The sequence below is a fragment of the Poecilia latipinna genome, unplaced genomic scaffold, assembly GCF_001443285.1.
Source record: "Poecilia latipinna isolate Pla-1442-1.1 unplaced genomic scaffold, P_latipinna-1.0 Scaffold1076, whole genome shotgun sequence".
NCBI lineage: Eukaryota > Metazoa > Chordata > Actinopteri > Cyprinodontiformes > Poeciliidae > Poecilia > Poecilia latipinna.
In genome coordinates, this window is record NW_015113692.1 from 1,756 (window position 1) to 22,702 (window position 20,947).

General features: G+C 37.9%; 1 protein-coding gene across 1 annotated transcript in view; it reads right to left on the reverse strand.

Annotated features, from left to right (window-relative positions):
• Window positions 1–409: 409 nt before the first annotated feature.
• LOC106959402 (low-density lipoprotein receptor class A domain-containing protein 3) overlaps window positions 410–20,947 on the reverse strand; it is a 59,148-nt gene continuing 38,610 nt past the window's right edge. The window contains exons 2-4 of the mRNA XM_015051963.1: window positions 19,680–19,826; window positions 3,712–3,837; window positions 410–1,143 (exon numbers count right to left, since the gene is read on the reverse strand). Of these exons, the coding sequence (XP_014907449.1) occupies window positions 851–1,143; window positions 3,712–3,837; window positions 19,680–19,826 (566 nt within the window). The 3' untranslated portion in view covers window positions 410–850. The remainder of the gene's footprint in view (window positions 1,144–3,711; window positions 3,838–19,679; window positions 19,827–20,947) is intronic.

Consider the following 20,947-nt stretch of genomic DNA (forward strand, 5'->3'; position numbering starts at 1 on the left):
CCTACTATCACAATTTCCATTTGGAGTGTTGCCACTCATGAATTATGAAAAATGATTATAGATTGACTATGAAACAGAAACTATGACATATATTGGTTTTATGTGATCAGAGCCCCTTCCTATGTTTGCCATTGTCTTACAGTATATGACTTATGGCAAACTGCAGACATTTGGTCCAATGGTTTCCCTTTTTCCACTTTTCTATAAAGCTCAAATTTCTGTGTTCAGTGAATATGACTTATCCTGTGAACAGATTTTCCAACATGAGCTTTATATCTCAACAGCTCCCCCAAAGGCAACCTGGCCTCCTGGCTGTTTTTCTAATAAATGGTCTATATTTGTCCTGCAAAATTAGCAGTTGTTTTTCACTTTTTATTTTTAGACAGTGGAAGATACAAGCTTGGTGTATTGCTTCTCCTCAGATTTATTCTTGATCTGTCCACAGTGCTCATTTGTCCTGATGGTACTTTTGTTTTTACTAATGTTTTCTAGTAAACCTCTGGGACGCCCTAGAAAAAAGCCATATTCACAGAGAATAAATTGCATAGAGATTTCTGTGTACATAACATTTTTTTCAAGGGTATCATAGCACAAGGGCGTGAATGCATATGCATGGCACCCTTCCAGATGCTAGCAAGGAATATTGAAAACCACATATAGTTTAATTCTGCTTCTACACTAAATCCCATTACGTCTGCGGTTGTAAGATGACAAAATGTAAAAAAGGTTTAAGGATTATAAATAGCTTTGCAAGGTACAGTATGTTCCTAATCAGGCATAACCAGTGTGTTTGAAGAAAAAGGCAAATCAAATTGCTTGAAAATAGTTTCAGCCTTTTTCCTGCTGCAGTTCAGAGTTCTTCATTAACCATCAATCTTAGGCTGATTATCTTTGCCACGGTAGAGTTTCCATTTCGAGTTTTGTTAAAAAAAACAAAAAAACAAAAACAAAGATTTGCATTCATATTTCCTGTGCATGAATGTTTTCTTGGGAGATTTGAAGACCTACCTGCTGTGGTCAGGCAGAGCTCCTCATCACTGTTGTCCATACAGTTGTTCTGGCCATTGCAGAGAAAGCTTCGGTCTACACAACGGCCGTTTCGACACTTGAAGCGAGTCTCTGAGCACACGAGGGGGTTGCCTGCTGTGGTTGAGAAAGGACAAGTGTCAAAGGTCAGCAATTTGCTCACAGAAGGTCTTAGAGACAAAGTTTCTATTCAAACTGGCTACAACTGAAAAACAGGAAACAATTTATGAGAGACCTGAATCACGTTAAATATAAACAAATAATCTACAGGCAGAACTGCAGTTGTTTTATTTTCATCTTCTTCCCAACCTGCACCATTTCATTCTGCTAAAATAAAATAAAACTGAGCCTCACCAGATGACCACTGGAGATGGGCTCCCCCCCTTCTCCCCCCGGGACTTTGAAAGGATAAGCGTGTTCAGATAATGGATGGAAGAGGATATTTGAAGGGCATTTTCTTTTTGGAAATGATAAGAAAAAATATAAACTTGTTCATGATATGATTGGTAAGTTCTGATAAAAGCCTAAATCCAGAGAAAAGAATAAAAACATGCCAAATCCCACTCGGAGCCACAAACTCCTTTTTAACTCGTGTTCAGCTCTTTTGTCTTCGTTCTACTTCTTAAAAGGAGGCATAATCACCTTCTGAGAATTTTCACACAATTACACAGTTGTGACGCAGTATTTGCTGTGAGCTTGGAGCAAAGCTCCTTTAAATGGAACGATTAGATAGTTGAGTGTGAGCCCTGCAGGCAAAGAACATTGTCTTTGACAATGGCGAGTGATAGAAGTGATTCTCAGAGGGAAAGCAGTGAAGTGGTTCTGTGAGAAGAAACTTTATTGGAAGTCATGCAATTCAAACGAGTGGAGATGACTTAACATTTTTCAAATAAAGGTGACAGAATTGGAAGTGTTAATCCAAGATGCTACTAATATATGGGACATGAGAAAAACAATATAGAAATACTTAAGGAATATAGGTTAACAGAAAAGTAAATGTAGAGCACAAAAATTCCTAATTTTTAACCAGGATTTTTTTTTTTTTTTATAGACTTCTGTTATACTCAAAAATAACATCTAAGCCGGGGTTTCATGTAACTTTTGTTAGCAATATCTCATTATTCATATGCAGAAAAGTATAAATAAAATGAAGGAGGACTGAAAAGAAGGAATAAAGACATTGGAGAAACATTATGAGAAATGTGTAAATATACAGTTGTTCATGAATGCTTGGTTTTTACTTCCTTATAGCAAACTTACTGTCAGAACAGGTCAGATTTCTAAATAATAGTTTTAAACTATTATGTCTAAAGGATTAAGCGATACATACCCTAATATGACAAAATGTTGTCAGATTCCTCTTTGCCTGTCTTAATTTGACCTGGAAGTGACAAGTGAAAAGGTGATCCTCTGGGAAGTGCCTCAAGAAACTACGAGTATTACAAATTCAAATGTTCTTAACTGAAGACTTTATCTTTGTTCTGCTTCAGAAGTTTCACCTGACAGTTCAAAAGATTCAACTCTGGATTTAAGTCTGTAACCTAAAAAGAACAGTTTCTTCCTGGAAATGTGTTTTGCGCTCAGCTCACATAGCATTCCCTCAACCCCACAACGTGTTCAACTGTGAGGACACCTTGACCTCCTGGAAGACGAGTGAGTCTGTCTTGTTGATTTTGATTAATTTAAAAGCCAGTGTACAGTAGAGTGCGTAAAATTCTTGCCATATTTTTGTTTTATTACAATGCGCAGTAGTAAATTTAAGCTAAGTAGAAAGTCCTTCAAAAGAGAGATCTGCTTCTTCAATTGTGCTGCCAGGCAAATGGTACGTCGCACCAGTAACACAGTTTGCACAATTAAAATGTGACATTTTGCAGTTTTTAAAGGAAACGTCACCAATGTTTAAACTTAAGTATTCCAGACAGTTTGCAAGAATAAGATAAAGATAAATATTTATTATCTCCTGAAAGCTTGTATAAATGTTCAAAAGAAAACTGAATGTCAAAAGAGAGTCCATAATAAAATTAATACAGACATATTTTTAATTATTAAATCAAACAAATTATAATGGTCAAAGGCTGCAAAAATCTTGAGTTTTGCTTTTATTAATGACAGCAAATGACAAGCTTTAATAATAGCTGCATATTTGACCCTTTTTTTGCAAAAGTTGGAATATCTGATGGTTAAGCAATCCTGTTTAATAAATAAGTTAATAATTCCTTCATCGTTGACAGTCATAAGCTATGCATTAAAAACATCAAAATGGTGATGTAGTATTTTGGTAAACATAGACCTGGTCCAATAAATAAACCCTATAAACTTTACTGTCCAATACGCTGTAATTTTTTTTCACATTTACACAAAATCCAAATGATCTCTGACATGGAATTACAAATGAAGTTCATCACTCAATCTTGCCATCCGGTCCAGAACTCCCTTCACAAAGTGAAATTAAACCTTCCTGGAAAATTACTAGTGTCTATCACCACCTTAACACTCTGTTCAGATTTTGCAGGAGTGCTATTTAAATATCTCATGCCAGGAAGCCACATTTTTGGCCCTCTCTCATCCATAAAGTGTAATGACCCGAGGCTGGTACATCTTGGAACAAACTATAACGTTTTGTGACTGTGGCCTGGAAGCATATGAGTGTTGCTCAGCTTGGACACCACGGTGTGAGAGACTCACTGCAGTTCTCCTCGTCGCTCCCATCAGGACAGTCGCTGAAGCCATTGCAGCGGAACCTTCCGATGATGCAGTGGACACCATTAGCACAGGCGAAGAATGTGGAAGAACACTTAGACTTGACCTTAGCTGTCAGGACACAGGGAGTCAGGAGACATGTCACAAAGAGGGACAAAAGATTAGTCTGTGCATAATAAGCAGATGCAACTGCAGTTTTCAATGTGCTACATCATATTTTGTAACAGTATTAGCTTTAAATACGATGCATAAAGAAAAGGAGGAACTACCCAAAGAAGTCAACTGGGTTTTCTTCAAGGTTTTATGTCGATAAAGCAATTTGCACAAATACTCTATTTCCAACTGAAAACTCTGAACCGATCATAAATAATATTCAAGGCCCAAACTTCAGAACAAATGTGTTGTTATAGAGACACATTACTATTCAGCACATATTTTCTCATAAGGTTTACCTTCACTTTCGAACAAATATGACACAAAAGGATAGTTCTGCACACCAGGAACCAATAGGTGAAACCAAGTTACCAGCAAAGACAAAGACAGCAAATTGCGTGGGAGAGTGTTTGTATAGATCCCATCATCGATGAGCCTAAGTAGGCCATGGGTCTTATCTCCAAGGACAGGCCTGAGACTTGAGTGACAAGCCTGCAGAACATCAATGTTCATTGGACTCAGTTTAGCACAAACCCCACTAGCTTTTAGCTCATCTTGATCTTCCCTGGGAGCAAGAACAAAAAAAACAGAAAACAAAAACGTGTGGGCAGGAAATAATAGCATATGGCTAAGTTGACTGTAACAATACTGGGCTGGTGAGGCCTGAACACATAAAAGAAAAATGGATAAAAGACGCTACTGCTACTGTTTTTACAAACAAAGTCATCTCGTACATCTCCTTTGCTTTGCTTCGGTTGCCGTTAAACTGCTTCGGAGTTATTCTCCTCAGGTACAAAAGCTTGAAAAAGTACTCCTATTTGTTTAACTTTAAAACCTTTCCTCGTGTCACATCCAAAACCGTTGAAATATTTTTATCTTATTGCTTTGGGTAGGTCCATAAAGTATAAAACCACTTTAAAGATTTACACACACACACAAAAAAAGTGCATAATTGAAAAGTAGGGGGTAAAGTGATGCATAGTTTTCAAAACTTTACAAATGAAAAGTGTGGAAGTCATTTGCAATCAATCCCCTTTCCTCCAATGCCCCTAAATAAATTCCATTGAAACCATTGACTTCAGAAGTCGTCTTATGAGCAAATAAAGCCCACCTGCTTGTGATTTAACTTTAGTGTAAATACCACAGTTCAGCGAAGGCCTTAAAGTTGTTAGACCAAGTAAACAAGAGTAAGAAGAAACAAAAATAAATATTTTTGGTTAGCATGCTAAATGTGTGAAAATCAACATGGTCCAGACCTAAATTCATCTCAGAACATTTGACAAGACCTAAAAACCGATTGTATGCAAACACTGTACATTCTTAGAGTGAGTTATTTTGCAAATAGAGGGCAAGATTTCAGTCTCTAGAAACTGGTACAGAGATCGGAAGTCTTGCAGATGTAGGGGAAAAAAATGGCTCTACAAAGTATTAAATTAGGAGAGGCACAGTAACAATCTACAACTAAACATTTTATACTTTATTTGTAAAAATTACACATATGTTCCACTACTTTGCACTATTTTGTATGGGTCAAGCTCATAAAACTCCCAAGTAAAACTGAAATAATACAATAAAAGAACACATGAAAGGATTAAAAGTATTCTGATGTCTATTAAATAGAAAAAAAAAAGTTGAAACAGAAAAAGTTAATTGGCAGCCAATAAATCTGAAAACAACCCACAAGGTATTGTGTGTATTGTATATTCTCTTTGTTTTCTGTACTGAACACAAAGGGTGGAACTGGCCTTCTCATAGGCTGGCAAAGGGTTGTCTCAAATGCCAGGGGCACACATTTTTCCCTGCACAATATACTTTGGCAGACTGATTTATGAGCTCTTTCAAGCCGGGTATATCAGGGTGAGGGGAGAGGACGCATAACAACCGCATTGGTTTTGGAGCGTGCATCCCTGGGATGAAACGTAATCCGCTGGATGCAGGAGGAAGACCGGATAGCAACCAATCTATGTGTATGTTATCTAGGGAGTCTTTGTTTACCTGGATGGCAGAAGCTCTGCTCAGCCAAATCACATTTTGCATGCTGTATCACATTCATTAGAGCCAAAGGAAGAAAAATAGACAAGCTTCAGGGCTGCAGAAGAAGCCAAAATAAAATAATGATAATAAAAATACTCGCCGCTGCAGAAGACTGAGGTAAAAATTAATTTAGCAAAAAAAATAAAAATAAACATCATTTTTTATTCTCTATCTGCATTTATATAACATCTGCTGTATTTCAATGTTTTTTTTTTTTTTTTTTTTTCCTGAGAATTTCATTGTGTACTTGTCAGCTAAGATTGAAAGTTTCTACTTTGCTTTCACACAAGTTTGTCTCTCTCTATTTTTGGTGCTCTGCGAGCTTTGCTAAAAGAAGTGTTTTCTGCAAGAAGCTTCGTCAGTCACTTCCTCCCTCATCTGAATCCTCATTACCGCTTTAACTGCTGGCTACGATTCATCTCAGTCAATGTTTGCGCTTCAAATTAGCTCAAAAGTCAAACGAAGGGCAAACTCATGAGTGGAAAGCTGTGGGTGGGAGACGCAGAGCCCATCGGAAGGATAAACTTAATGTGCTTAGCTGTATTTTGTGGCTTTTTAGCCATTTATAGCCTGAGCCAAGGAGTTTTGAGAGCAGGAAGTTAAAAAATTAATTACATGGAGAAAGCAGAGGGTAGAAGACATGCCAAAGATAAAAACTTATTAGCTTTTGACTTTTATTCTATGAAAGTTTACTGGTTCAATAGTCCTGAACTTTGGATGTAAACACTGCTGTCTACCCTGATATTACCGACAATCAGTTCTGTTCCACCTTGCTCATAAACCTTTGTGCAGTTTCTGCTTTACTGATGCCAAATATTCCTCCATTTCGCTCACCCTTTTTTTTTTTTAGAAGTTGTTTACAAAAATCAGACAGAGTGTTGGACTGCTTCCAAACTTTGCTCCAATGTTCAGCAAAGCAGCACGAATGAAAACGAATGAGGTTAGCAGTTGAGCTCGTTCCTTGAGGAAAGACTATCACTAACAGAAAAGCATGGCAGTTTCACAATAAAGCACACCGTTGGTGGACACACACCTGCATGCACGCGCGCACGCACACACACACACACACACACACACACACACACACACACACACACACACACACACACACATGCAAACATAGAGGCAGAGAAACAAACAGATAAGCCTGTCCATTGTCTCTCTGTTTTACGGCTTGCTACTGAAAATGCCTTTAAGCTTCTTCGACTGAAACAACTTTAAGTCAAAATCCACAGCTTTTGTTTGGTATTTATATCTATATCCCACATAAATAAAAACACTATACTGTACAGGTGTTTATCGAGGCATTAGAAGAAGTTAGTTTATTACACCATTCAAATTAAAATAGCAGCTACTTGTAATGTTACAGGGTTAATGAAGAACGGAGGTTATTGTGATGACGTATTTAAGGCGGAGTGTCAGAAAGAGCAGGAGCTTCTTAAAGAAACAGAAGCTAATTACAAGGTGTTAAATTGCAAAGTCAGTTCTCTTTTAAGTCATGTTCGATACATCTGTAGCATTTTTTATAACAACTGAAGGTAGCACAGTTACTTCATTATGCTATAAAATGTTACTACGTGCCTGGAAAACAAATATATCTACCTCTTTAATAGTTGATTTAGCTAACCTGCATTATTGGACCTGGTGTCACTCATCTTCCTCTTGTCAGAAATCCGTAGATTTTCCATTGAGCTTAGTCCAATCATTTTGCTGTTAATGGTCACTAACCAGGTACTGGTACTTAGGGCAGTTTGGGTACCAAGTTCTAAAGGAAAATAAAATCACTATCTTTGTCAAACTTGCCAAAAGATGGGAGGAAAAGCAGCTGACTTTGGACTTGATAATATCAGAGCAATATCAGCGGATAACATGGCTCCCCAAATCATCACAGACTGTTGAAACTTAACAATGGACCAACTTGGATTCTGTGCCTTCCTGTTCTACTTGCAGGCCCTGGGACATTAATCTCAATACTCTGGAGACAGCAGTAACCCCAGTTGCTTGTACAGCATTGTATACCAACCATTTTCCTTCCCCTAAACCTTCCAGTAATGGGCTTAGAAACAGCAATGAGAGCAGACAGCTTCCTTCTAAATAAACTTTTGTGACTTATCCCCATTAAGGAGGGTGTGAGGAGTGTCTGCTGGACACCTGTGGAATTAGCAGTCATCCAGATGATTGGACAGGTCAAAATATAACATTTTTGGATGGCAAATTCTTTATTTTACTGTTTTTTTTATATAACATTTTAAAGTTCTGAGAAAACAGTTTTGCCATTTTGTTAACTCTAAGCTAACAAAGCTAAAATTAAACAGAAAAAGTTTGTAATTTTGTGCAATACATTAGTTTCATTTCTAGATTTGAATCACTCAACTTTATTGAAAGATAATGGAGAGATAATTTTACTATTCTCACACTCTGAAAGGTAAAACAAAGTGTTGTATGTTGGAAATGAAAATTAGTCTTTACATAATCTTGGTGAAAGTAAAAACATATATTTAAACACATATAATATTGTTGTTTGCTTTCATTCCCCCTGTGGCTTCAGGATTAATATCTGGTTTGTATTCAGGATCCTGTGCTCTGCTGCGTTCACTTATCCACCTCTTTACCCTCAAACCCCTACAGCCTTGCCCCGAGACACACACACACACACACACACATCCGCCCTTTTCTTTCCTTCCTTGGTTCCTCCAAGAACAGAATAACTTTCGATACAGGTAAGCTCGGTCATGGTGCATGATTGACAGAGTGTGGAGAAGGCCTGGGAGAAGAGACTAACAAGAAAGAAGGCACGGAGAGCAGAGGAACGAGATAATAGAAAGCGAGAAGGAGTGGAGACAGCTGAGGACATCAAAGGATTCTCTGACCTTGCTGGGCATTTCTGAGGGGGAAAAATCAATAGGTAATGGAGTCGCAGTGTAAGCAAGAAGCAAACGGGCAGTTTCACTCAAACAGGCCCTGCGATCAAAATAATCACTCTGCACATTTTACTGTCTACGCCTTATAAATGCACTGTAAAGCAGAGAAGGCTTTTGTAGGAGAAATTACAATATAGAGCTTCCTTCAATTCCAGGGGAAAGCATTCGTAGGCTTCTGGCATCCTGCAAATCTATCAAGTTTCATGGTAAATGATACAGCAATTCTAGTTTGTATGCCATGCAGCAACAGCATGAAGAAGAATGCTGTCATAATTTACCAGCTTCTGGTAAGAAAAAAAGAAAAAGAAAAGTGGAGCAAAAGAAGGGGAAACCTAAAAAAAGCAGAGTGTAATTTATCAGATCCGCGAACCAACGCAATATCCATCACACGCAGAAAATGACAACACAGTTAAACAGACTAATTTTGAGAAGAAAGACACTTTTTTTCAACTGTTTAAAGATTTCAAAGCAATTACTTTTTCTTAATTTGTGACTATTGATGTGACAAATTAGCAAGACCAAAAGAAAAAAAAAAAGACTGGGACAAAGCAAAATAAAAAATGAAAACATGATGCTGGGAGTCTAATAAATATTTCATCCTTGTCCCTTCGTATTAATTACAGTCGGTCATTGATCAGAAACGCATTAAGGGAATACAATCCACCAGACATGTCATAAAACCTTTCTTTGATTTTCAGGCTTTCCCTTATTTTAATGTTTTATATTTTATTTATCTATCATACCTTTGTCTCAGTTTTTTTTCTCTCTCTCTTAGTACAAACCAATATTTGCACAGGTTTCAGAATCACAATTTCCAAAGTTAAACTCCCTTTTTCCTTAATAATGAGTTAAAGAGTTTGTATTAATCAACTTTTATTATAAATTAACAGTCGCTTTGCAGCTGTCTATATTGGCACTTAATTAGTAGGGCAAAGCAGTTTTTCCTTTTTAGGAAATTATACTTGGTTTGACCATCACTTGCTCATATAAACATCTAGACTGATCAAATCTATACTTGATTGTTCTGCACTGAGCAAACATCTTTCCTTTGCCTCCTGCTTATCTGCTTTCTGCAGCACATTCCGGTGGATGTCGAGGTGTTCAAAGGCCAGAAGAGATATAGAAGGATATAAGTTCTGTGTCTGCCCCAGTGTTGTTATCCCAGTGGAACAGAAACCCTCCAAAGAGGCTCCATGGAGACATCCAATAAATCCATACTACAAACACATTCTGCAAAACACTGCTTTAGATGGAGTCTAAAGAATAAAGAATAGTTTTTATTCTACTTGTAAAAACATTAATATTTTTTTATGGTCGTTTGTCACCTATTGTGGCCTTTATTTGATCATGAAGCAAAAGGAAAGTTGGTTGTGAGAGGGGCATGTAGCAAAGGTCAACAGGTAGGGACTCAAACCCAAGACTACAGTGCAGAAGACTGAGGTCTCCATACATGGAAAACAAACAAAAACAAAAAAAAAAGAACAAAAAAAAAAACGCTTGAATCTGTTCTAATCTCACTTCTTGTGGAAATATTGTCATATTCTTGCCTTTGGAGTTGAATGTAGTGTGACACCCCTAATTGGGGATTGTTGAGAAATCAACAATTTTCCAAATAATAACTTCAGTGAGTGTTCCTATCGATTTATCACTCTTGCACTTTGGAAATGCCCACTTAAGATCGGAGCATAGCTTGAGTAGGTTAAGCTCAGTATTCTGGTGGTGACGGTAAGTATGGTAATGAGCTTGTAAAGGCAGTGTGTTGCTCGAACGAATCAGTTACTACTTTCAATTTCAAACATTTTTTTTACTCTCACGTGTCCCACAGCTGACTCATCAGTTGGTAGGTTGAGCTTATAGACACGCACCCTATATCAGCCTTTCATTCTTGGTCCAAAGGATGTGATTTCATTTTTTTCCCAAGGTTTCCTATCTCAATCAGTTAACAGAGCACAAAAACAACACTGTGTCTTTCTTATGAGAACTGCTGCCTGCTGTTATCTTCCAAAGACAGCAGAGTGAAACCAGAAAAAAAGGATAAAAAGAAGGAAAAAAAAGAAAACCTCTTGCTGCTGCACATCAACGCTGACTGATTGCTAGATTTATCCATGAGTGTGTGTCATTTGGCTCACCTGAAAAAACAAATAGCTTTTCAAAAGGCAAATGTCTGAATACTGACAAAAAAAAATCCCAGCAAGCTAACCAGGTTTCCACGGATTAAGAGACTAAAACACCAATCTTCTCTTTGTGTTAAAATTTCATGTCGTGGCCGCTTTTCTTATCACATGAACACACCCTGCTAATCTTGACAGTCCTTTCCCTTTACATGATGAGACTGCTAAAGGACTGCAGCATGTAAGCTCTTAATTTAAGAAAAAAAAAACAAAAAAAAACACCTCAGCATTCTTGAGCATGTTCCACCCCTGCTGTTAAGCACAACTTGTTGCTGTTGATAAGCATTTAGAGGCTCTTTTCAAGTCAATATCTCAAAGGAATCCAGTGGAGGTCAGTACACAAGGAAAAAAAAAAAAGTAGCCCAGTTGCTTTGGCTCCAGGCTCAGGCTTGTGTTTTTAATCCTCAAAGTGATAATGTAGAAATAATCTTTAATATGATCAAGGACAATATCAAACAGAGGATTTTACTTAGCTCCTAAATGTTACGTCGATATAATTACATCAATAAACAGGGGAGCGGGAAATCGAAACTCCCAATAATTATAACCCCCACTGTTAAGAAGCAGACACTTTGAAACAAATAACACTGCCTTTGTGTGTTTGTGGGAACGCAGTGTCCCCCACTGAGTTAAATAATTTACAAAAATACAAAATAATCACATAATTTTCAAAAAAAGATTATATTTAAGCGAACTAAATAACACAAAGCTGGATGATATTTGGATAAACCCACCCATTTCATCAGCTCATATTGTCAACATACCGCAATGCAATACATTTGAATTCTTTTCAGAAACTTAACCCACAGGAGTTATCTCTTGGCAACTGCCCTATACAGTACGTTGTTTTTAAATCTTTATTGTATTTATTTATTTACAGAAATCTAAAAATGTGGCATATATACTCAGGCCTTCTGAATCAGTAATTTTTGCAACAATCACAGTTGCAGGTCTTATGGAATTTGTTTCCATCAACACCACACATGTAGAAAATGACATCTCTGCCTTTTCTATGTAAAATAAAAGGAGCTCAATCAGACTGGATGGAAGTTTTTTGAGCACATGAATTTTCAAGTTTACCTCAAAGAAACTTCATTGATTCTTTTGTTCCATGTTAAGTACTGTTGTAATTTTGGAAGGTGAACTTTCACCCCAGTCTAAAGTCTCTCAGGTTTTCTTCCTGTACTGCCCTGTGTTTAGCATCATCCATCTTCCCATCAGCTCTGGCATACTACTCTACCTCTGCTGGTGAAAAGCATCCCATCAAATGTTGATGTTAGTACCACGTTCAAAAGAACAGGTTGATTTGGTTAGGACATTTGATTCACCTGTTTTGCATGTAGGTTAAAAAGAGTTGAATTTAGGTTCATCTGACTGGCTTCCATATTATCTTTGCTGCATACACTGCTTGTAGCAAACTGTAACTAGGATTCCTCACGGCTTCCATTCAACAGTGGCATTTTCTTTCCCTGTTCCCTGTTCAGGTTTGTAAAGAGCATGACTAAGAGTCGTCATGATGTGAGTTCGCCATGCCCGAGTTACGAATCTCTGCAGGTCCTTAACAGTAACCATGGGTATGTTGTATGCTCCGAATTTTAATTAGAGAGATCAAAAAAGGGAATTAATATCTTCACCTGCCACAGTTCCGTGATTTTTATTTCAAAAAAAGTTTTGAAAAGCATGCCCTTCTCCCCTCCCGCTTCACAGTTATGCACTGGAGTCTTGGTATAGATATATATCCTATTTAAATACACTAAATGTTGTGAGATAAATATATTTTTTTTAAAACTTGAAGGGGTATAAATGTGCTTGCACAACACTGTCTGGAACTGGTGAGACATGCAAGTAATTTCCCTTTATTAAGATCCAGTGTACAAATTTTAAAAATGCCATCTAAATTTTAAACACAGTCATGTCTCCAGCCACTGAACACTGTTTAGCCTTTGCAGGAACTTAGCAGTCAGTGAAAAGCCATTTCTTAATGTCATGGTGTTCTTATCTTTTGTCTCTGAGCACTACTGGTCCCGCTGATGGTCAGAGAAGTAAAAGCTGAACTTTTACAGATGGATGTACATGGTGCGTTCTGAACACATGAATTCTCCCACACAAAGAGGGCATGACCATGGCCTGCAGGTCTGCTTCTTCTGAACAATCACTGCTTTGAAAAGTGCCTCTGTCTTTCTTCCTCTCTCTCTCTCTATCCAAGACCCATTTTTACAAGGGCCTACGTCTTTGATTCCCCACTTCTTGCTGTATGCATCACGTCCACTCCCACTTTCGGCCCTGCAATGTTTCTGCTGTCTTGCTTGCTCATGCCTTGCTCAGACAAGGGCAAAGAGGCTAATCCTGGCTCTGAGGCCCAGTAAGCTCAGTCAGCTCTCCCCCTTCTCTCTTCTGTCAGCAAACATTTCATCTGACACTCTCCTAGGCCGGTGTTATGGACACCAGGGAGCAGGATAGTACTTTTGACCTCTTTGTGAGGAATTATTCAGGACCATGCCCTCCTAATCTCCGCCTCAGGTTCACTTGATCATGCCAACAAACATATTAATGATTCTGTTCCAGCAAATAATGCAGCTAAATGCTTGTGTTGGTGTTTTCCACTGAAGGTAGTATATTGTGCCAGACTGGCTTTTTTTTTTTATTACTACCTCAGTAGTTCAAAGCACTCTGAGTTGAATCTACTCTGTGAGGTGAAAAACTCTGCAGCCTATTAAATGGTCTGAAAGAAGCTCACCTTCAGGCTTACAGCTATCACAACACTTTCGTCATGCATAAACTTTGCTTTCCGATTTTCCATCTGAAGAAAGAAGTCATGTCTAAAAAATATGCACACAGTTAAAAAAAAAATATATATATATATATTAAATCTGTGAGCTCTGACTGACAACATCTGACGTTGTGCCTGGATAGCATATCCACAAGCAAGAACTCCAACTCCCAGAGCCACAGTTTATTAAACCAATTTATTCATGACTTGTTTTTTTTTTTTCCCCTCTGTTGACAGGAGGTGAGCTCCACAGTACACAATGACGCACAAAGTTATAAAAGAGCTCCAGGTACAGATTCAACCAGTTATGGTCAATTCAAACACACACAAACCCAAACACAAAATGTATTTTTTTTTTCCATTCTGAGTCACTGAAGCGTCACATGGAGTGACACACGGCTGATCCCACTCAAGTGAAGTGCCTTCCAAAAGGATTCATTCCCCCTGAACTGTTGTTATACTTTTTGTCTAGTTGCCACCACAACATTCAGAGAATTAAGATTATACACCACAGGTGACTATTTATGTGAATAAAAATTTGAAAACAATGTCATCCAGTTGCAGTCACTCCCCTCGGTCAACATTTGACAAGATCACCTCTCGCTACGATAACATCTTTTGATGGATTTCGTTCCGTTTCTTTCGGGCAAGTTCTTCTTTGGGAGTGAATGGAGAACACGTGCATGGCAATTTTCCGATTCTCAATTGGACTGAATTTGTATGCACCTCTTAAGGAAGAGCAGCCTCACAAAAAGGGATTTTGATCTAATCTGACAAAAGCACCTTCTTCCACATGTTGGCCAGCTCCTGCATGACTTGTTGTAAACTTTGAATGGAGCTTTCAATTGTTTGATTTTCTTCCCTCTTCCACAAAAGCAAGACGTGTGTAGCACACAGCTAATAAGTTTCTTGTCAACAGATTCTCAGTGGAGCTGTGAACTCATGTTAGCTGCTTCTCTGATTAATGTTTCCTTGCCCAGCCTGTCAGGTAAGGTGGACCGCCATGTACTGAAGCTGTATCAGACCCTTTCCATTTTCTTACGAAAGATTAAAAGCACCTCCTAAGATGTTTAAAGCTTGGGATACAGTTTTATAAACTGACCCACATACATTTTTCTCTTTGAACTGTCTGGTGTGTTTCTTGGTCTTCATGTTGCTATTTGTTCACACGTGTTCTATAACACGCCTCTGATCTCCTTACAGAACCGCTGGATATATACCGGATCCTCCAACTTCATGGTAATCTATGTAACACAATCCTGATAAAATAAATTCAATTATACAGTTATAATGTGACAATATGTGAAAAAGGTTTAATAGGTTTAAATGCTGTTGCAAGGCACTGTTACTGTGAATTAGCAACACGAGGACTATGAAGAGAGAAAAGGTAATCAACTGTGAACGTACCACAAAGTGTACAGATAAGCTTCTGTTTGAAATTTGGCTAAACCTTTGAGAAAAAAAAAACAAAAAAAAAAAAACGTTCTCAAAGGTTTTATCTTGCTGAGAAACTCTAGTCTTTCTCAGCAGGATACTAATAGTGCATCCTTTAACGTTACATGATGATCGCTTCTTCCCAAAGTATGAATTGAAAAACTTAACTTACATGACTCAAGCTGACCTTTTTCCAGAAAGCTTATTCAAATTAAATACCAATACTGACAAAATTACCAACGGTGTTATTTTCAAGTGTCAAAACCACTTGAAAGTTATATTTTGCTTAACATGCAAAATGCTTGATTTTAAAACCGACATTTAGTTAATGAGACAGCAAAATGTAATCACATTTGACCTTTACTTGAGGCACCATAGTATTCATTGGGTCTGAGACAGCCAGATCAGCGCAATCTGCTGCCTAATGGGCTTAAAGGGGATCAACTACAGCTGTCTTCTGGTTCAAATGCTTGCGGTAAAATTGGACACTGATTTGGAGAAAACTTTGCATACGAAATATATATGTTCATGCACAAAAAGCGCACTCTTGTGTTGCTCTTGTGGTGGACTATGACAGATTCTCCTGGACTTTAGTTCTTGAAACTCCTTTTTTAAGCAATACGTTTTTATTCGCCTGCCTCGCCTGCTCCTTTGCATCCAGCTCTCTTTACCCTTATATGATGTGAATACGTTGCTAAAACTGCCAAAATGGTTTCCTTCTTTAAACTTTGATCACCCAAGTTAAAAATGCAACATCAAACAACAATCAATATGAGTACATAAGCTGTGTTGCTGGATTGAGATGGATTTTGGCAAGTTTTTTATGGGTGCTCTGAAACATGTTCAACTCTACAGCTCCACAATTGGCTTTTCTTACAAATATGTCATTATTTCAAGGATGTCAACAACTAAGGATTCGTTTATACTGATATGCAATACAATAATGGGTATTGGAAATATTCAGATAGAAGCCCCCATCACATGTTACACAGGGAAAAAAAATATATATTTTAATATGTCCAAAGCTTTCCCAACATGAGAATGACTTAAAGTCAGGCCATTTATGTAAAGTATGATCAATGACACTTTAAATCCTGACTGACTATGAAAACATTATGTTGGAACTAATTTTATTCACTTATTCGATTGCAAATTATTGAGTCACAGTAAAATATACTTTTCAAAAACAAGCTTCAAAGCAAGTCTAGTCAAGTTAAGTGTGACCTTTATTTATTTATTTTTTTTTATTTATTTGCATGTTTTTAATTAAAAATGTATCGTAAAACATTCTAACTTTTATGTAATCACCATCCGTATAGCTCTGGCAACACCTCTGAGCCACATTTCAGATTATGACACTGCGTCTCAGAATAATTTGTTAACAATGAACCGCATGGAAGTGGCTCAGGGAGGAGGGAAAATGGCAAGATTTCATCTGATCTGCAGAGATCATTTTGAGTCAAGCTGCTATCAAGACCCAAGGGCCTTTTTGATGAGGAGTCAGAACTCAAAAATGATTTCCAAGTCCAAATATTATATCCTGCCAAGACCTGAATACCCTATAACTACAGTTATGATGGTAGTAAGGCAGAAAAACCTATAATGAGAACAATCTGTCCAGTTAGCCCTGCCATCCATGTACTTGAAGTACAGCCTATTCTGCAAACATCAATACAGCCGACACCACGGGGAAGGACTGAGTCCCTGCAGCCAGAAAAAGGCATTTTGTTCAGGCAAATGATTTCTTTAGTTCTGTGCATCACTTTATATTTGCATGTTTCCCACAACTCAGTGTCCTTGCATGACATGTATCTATAGAACACGTATTAAAAGACAAATGTGTCTTATGAATTGTAAACAGACAGAAACCAATCAAATGGAAAACATTCCATCAGGAAGACAATCAATGTTTGCTTTAGCTTTGCCGTCCATGCGTGTAGGCATCATAGTTCCAGAACCAACGGAGTCAAACTGAAACACGTAAAGTGGGACCCTTCAGATCTCAGACCCTCACTTTATCTAAAGCTCATATTTTTATTTATCTAAGTTGTATTCCTTGGGGGTAAAAGTCTGACAGAGGAGATGAAACGGCTTTAGATGCTACATCAGAAGCTAATAAAGCTTCCTTATCCAATGCAGTGTTTACTAACGCAAACTGATAACCGGAAACCTTACTGCCGACTGCCGACTCTCATTGATCAACGTCGAGTCTTGTTACATCATGTAACGTTGAGCCATCGTAAATATGATGCGAACCTGAAATTCCACTAAAATTAAATTTCTTACCGTTTCAAAAAACTTGGTACCTGGGTGAAATTCTGCAGAGTAAATGTATAAGTAATTGCACAATTTTTTTATGTGTTACAGATATTAATAAAGATAGATACAATGGGATACAATAACTAGTATATTACATATACATATACACATATATTTAAAAAAAATATATGTGTTGTAACAAAGTGAAAGCAAACTGTCATTTTTGACAGCAACCTGTCATGGCTCTCTGTTGAATAAATACTGAAACATGAGTTTTTGTGTGTGTGTTTCATCTTAGCAGGGGACAGATAATTATGATTCTGCTTGCAGAGCAAAGTACTGAAGCCCTAAGGTTTCCAGGCATTGTGTCCTCCTTAGATAATACCTTTCTTGACACAACTACTGCTGAAGCTATCATAATAAGTCCTTCCTGCACCTTTTCTCCTTCCTTTACTTTTCCCTTTCCCATTCTTCCATTTATCTGTCTGTCTGTGTCTGCAGAGACCCTTTTGGAGCAAGAGCATTTTCATGAGGCAGCCGGCTGACAACTAGCCATCTATTTAGGGATAATAGGGCCTACTTACGCCAGAAGAGATAATGCAGTTGTCTACAACAAGTGCAAATAGTCCCCTGACAGCAGAGGCAGGCCGAGTGTGATGGCTGAAGATCTTTTGGCATAGGCGCTTCGCAAAATATCAGCAAAAAAACCAAAACAAAACAAAACAAAAAGAAAAAAAACTAGCTTGCTTTTATTCTTAATAAAATCATCTTCAAGTAAACTGAGTCAGACATAGGACAAACTTAAGATTTGAACCCACACCAGATGGGCAAGTTTTAGTTTTTACAATGTTAAAGTCGGAAGCACAGGTGAATTGGGTGGGGGGTTAGTTGATAAAAATATTTTATTAGCGAATTACCAAAATCAAACAATTTTCACCTATTTTTGCTCTTACCACTTACTAGCCATGAGGGAACAATACAATATCTTGTCATTACTAAGCTACAGAAAGACTAAAAAAAAAAAAAAAAACATGAAAATATTATTATGAACCATTAATATTGAAGGGTCTGCTAGTCTATTTAGAAAATCAATCAATCCATCAAATATAAACTATAAACTCCCAAATAATTTTGTCTTTGTTTTAATGATTTCTGTAAAGCTGCTTAAAAGCGACTTCTCTCTTACACTCGTTGTGCGATGTTCCTGTTGGTTATCAATAATTAATGACTACCCAAGGCTGGAAGGCAAAACATGCTGGGGTCACAGCTCTAAAAGCGAGATGAAAATCTGCAATCTGTACAAAAAAAGTCACAGCAGACTTAAATGACTGATGACACAAAGCCGTGCGCATGTTTCTTTGTACTGATGCGCTATGGGACACTGTCAAGAGTTGTCTTCCTGTTCCCTAAACTGCCCACAAGACAACTAAGGGAGAAAAGACAGCTAGACGAGGGAGAGAACAGAATATGAAGAGAAGTGACAGAAGAGAGGATGAGCCATTTGTAATTTTGTTTTTCTTACCAAACAGATTTAGTCAGGTAAAAAGAGTAAAACTCCTTTAAGAAGTGGTCTTAATGTTTTCAATAGAACAGCTTCTACAAAGAAAATTAGAAATCAAAACCATCAAATAAGATACATTAGGAGGACGCTGATACACAGAGAAATAAATGAACAGGTTCGTCTTAGAAACTCAAAGTCGATCTTCATCAGCAATCCCATCTTTGCGTGGAGCTCAAAGTACGTTGGGAGGGAGAAAAAAGGAGGAGCAGCGAACCAGAGGGATGAGAGCCAGCTAAATGCAAAGATCAAAAAATGAGCCAAACAGCTGCCTTAGAGTAAAATGATGTGTTCCTATTTCTACAGAAGTAATTGGTCTTGTCTTTGATGGTATTATGTTTTGCCATGTTACTAAAGTGAGGCTAAAGGGATGGAGGAAAAGGGAGTAGGATGCTTGCAGTGGGGGAGGGAAATGTGAGCGCTGAGGAGGGAAGTTAATTTATGTCTGCAGAGAATTAGGTTCTACTGGCCCTTGTGGCTCTGTGGACCGGGTAGGAAGAGCAATGAAGACTGCAACGCTTTGTGCTGAGGAAGGTCCAAGAGTTGAAAGACCACTACACGGCTCTAAGTAGGCAATCTGGCATTAGCACTTTTAGACACAGCTAGAAAGCTCTACAACAGTTCTTGACAATGGGGTTTAAGCTTGAACTTACGACAGCCTCTCTCGTCGCTCCCGTCAACGCAGTTGGGCACTTTGTTACACTGCCAGTCACTTGGGACGCACATTCCATCTCCACACATGAAGTTCCCAGGACTGTTACAGTCAGTGGTGAAGTTATTCCCAGGAAGCTTTTGGCTCTCTGATTTGGGGGAAAAAAACAAACAAATAAAAAAGAGAGAGAGTATTTTACAATTTCATCACTCCATAAATAAATCAATTAAGGATGCATCAGCAGCACAGTGAAAACGCATAAACTTTATGATCTGACTCCCTTGAAGGCATAAACATATTAAATGGAAAGCTTTTGTTTAAAAAGCAGAAGGGGAAAAAAATGCCAGAAAAATGAATACTTAAACTGAGAAGGTCTTTCAGGAATAACAATACGGTTGGCAAAACTATTCCTTTAAAGTGAGGCAATATCTTAATGGAAAAGAGATAATAACCCAAACACTGGTAAACACATACACAGAGCACGTAGATGCACTGATTCCCATACATACCAGAAATAGACACTTTCACACAAAGAATGCACGCTAATCGGGGTTGGGCCCGATCTAGTTGACGCAGTGCAGCTGCAGTATAATAGGCTGGAATGTGAAACATGACCTTTTGGCTGAGGGTTGACACTGTGCGGCGAGCGGTTTCACTCGTAAACAAAGCTATGTGACAGTAATGAGGAGTTCCGGACAGAACGGAGAGCTCTTATCCTGCAGCGTGAAACTACAGTATGGCCCACTGAAGGGCCGCTTCATGTAAATTCAGAATGAGATGCAAAAGGTGAACCTGCTGTTAAAAGTCCTGTTCACTTTTCAGGTTCAAGGTGGTGTAGGTGATCAGAACAAAGTTGAACTTTCTACAGCAACTGCAATTTAGTGTCAGGGCAAGAGATGAATAAATGAAAAAAAAAAAGTGCAAAATTTGACACTTTTCTGATTAGTTAACCTCAAAACTGTATTTAGTAGCTTCATTATTGTGTGTTAAAAATATTTAGTAGGGTTTAATAATTTAATATTTTAGAACAATAAAAAAATAATAAAGCAAAAACATTAATTGCCAGCATTGCAAAAATATTAATTATCTATAAACATGAGTGCTATGCTAGTGTGTTTGAATGGTTTCGTGTCTTGAACAGGAGACCTGTGCTGTACTGCGCCTCTGACCAACTAACTACTGACGCCCCACAGTCCTGAACATGACTATGTGTACACATATGAAATGGATAGCTTGATTTTCTGTTAGCCTAGTTATACTACATGGCAG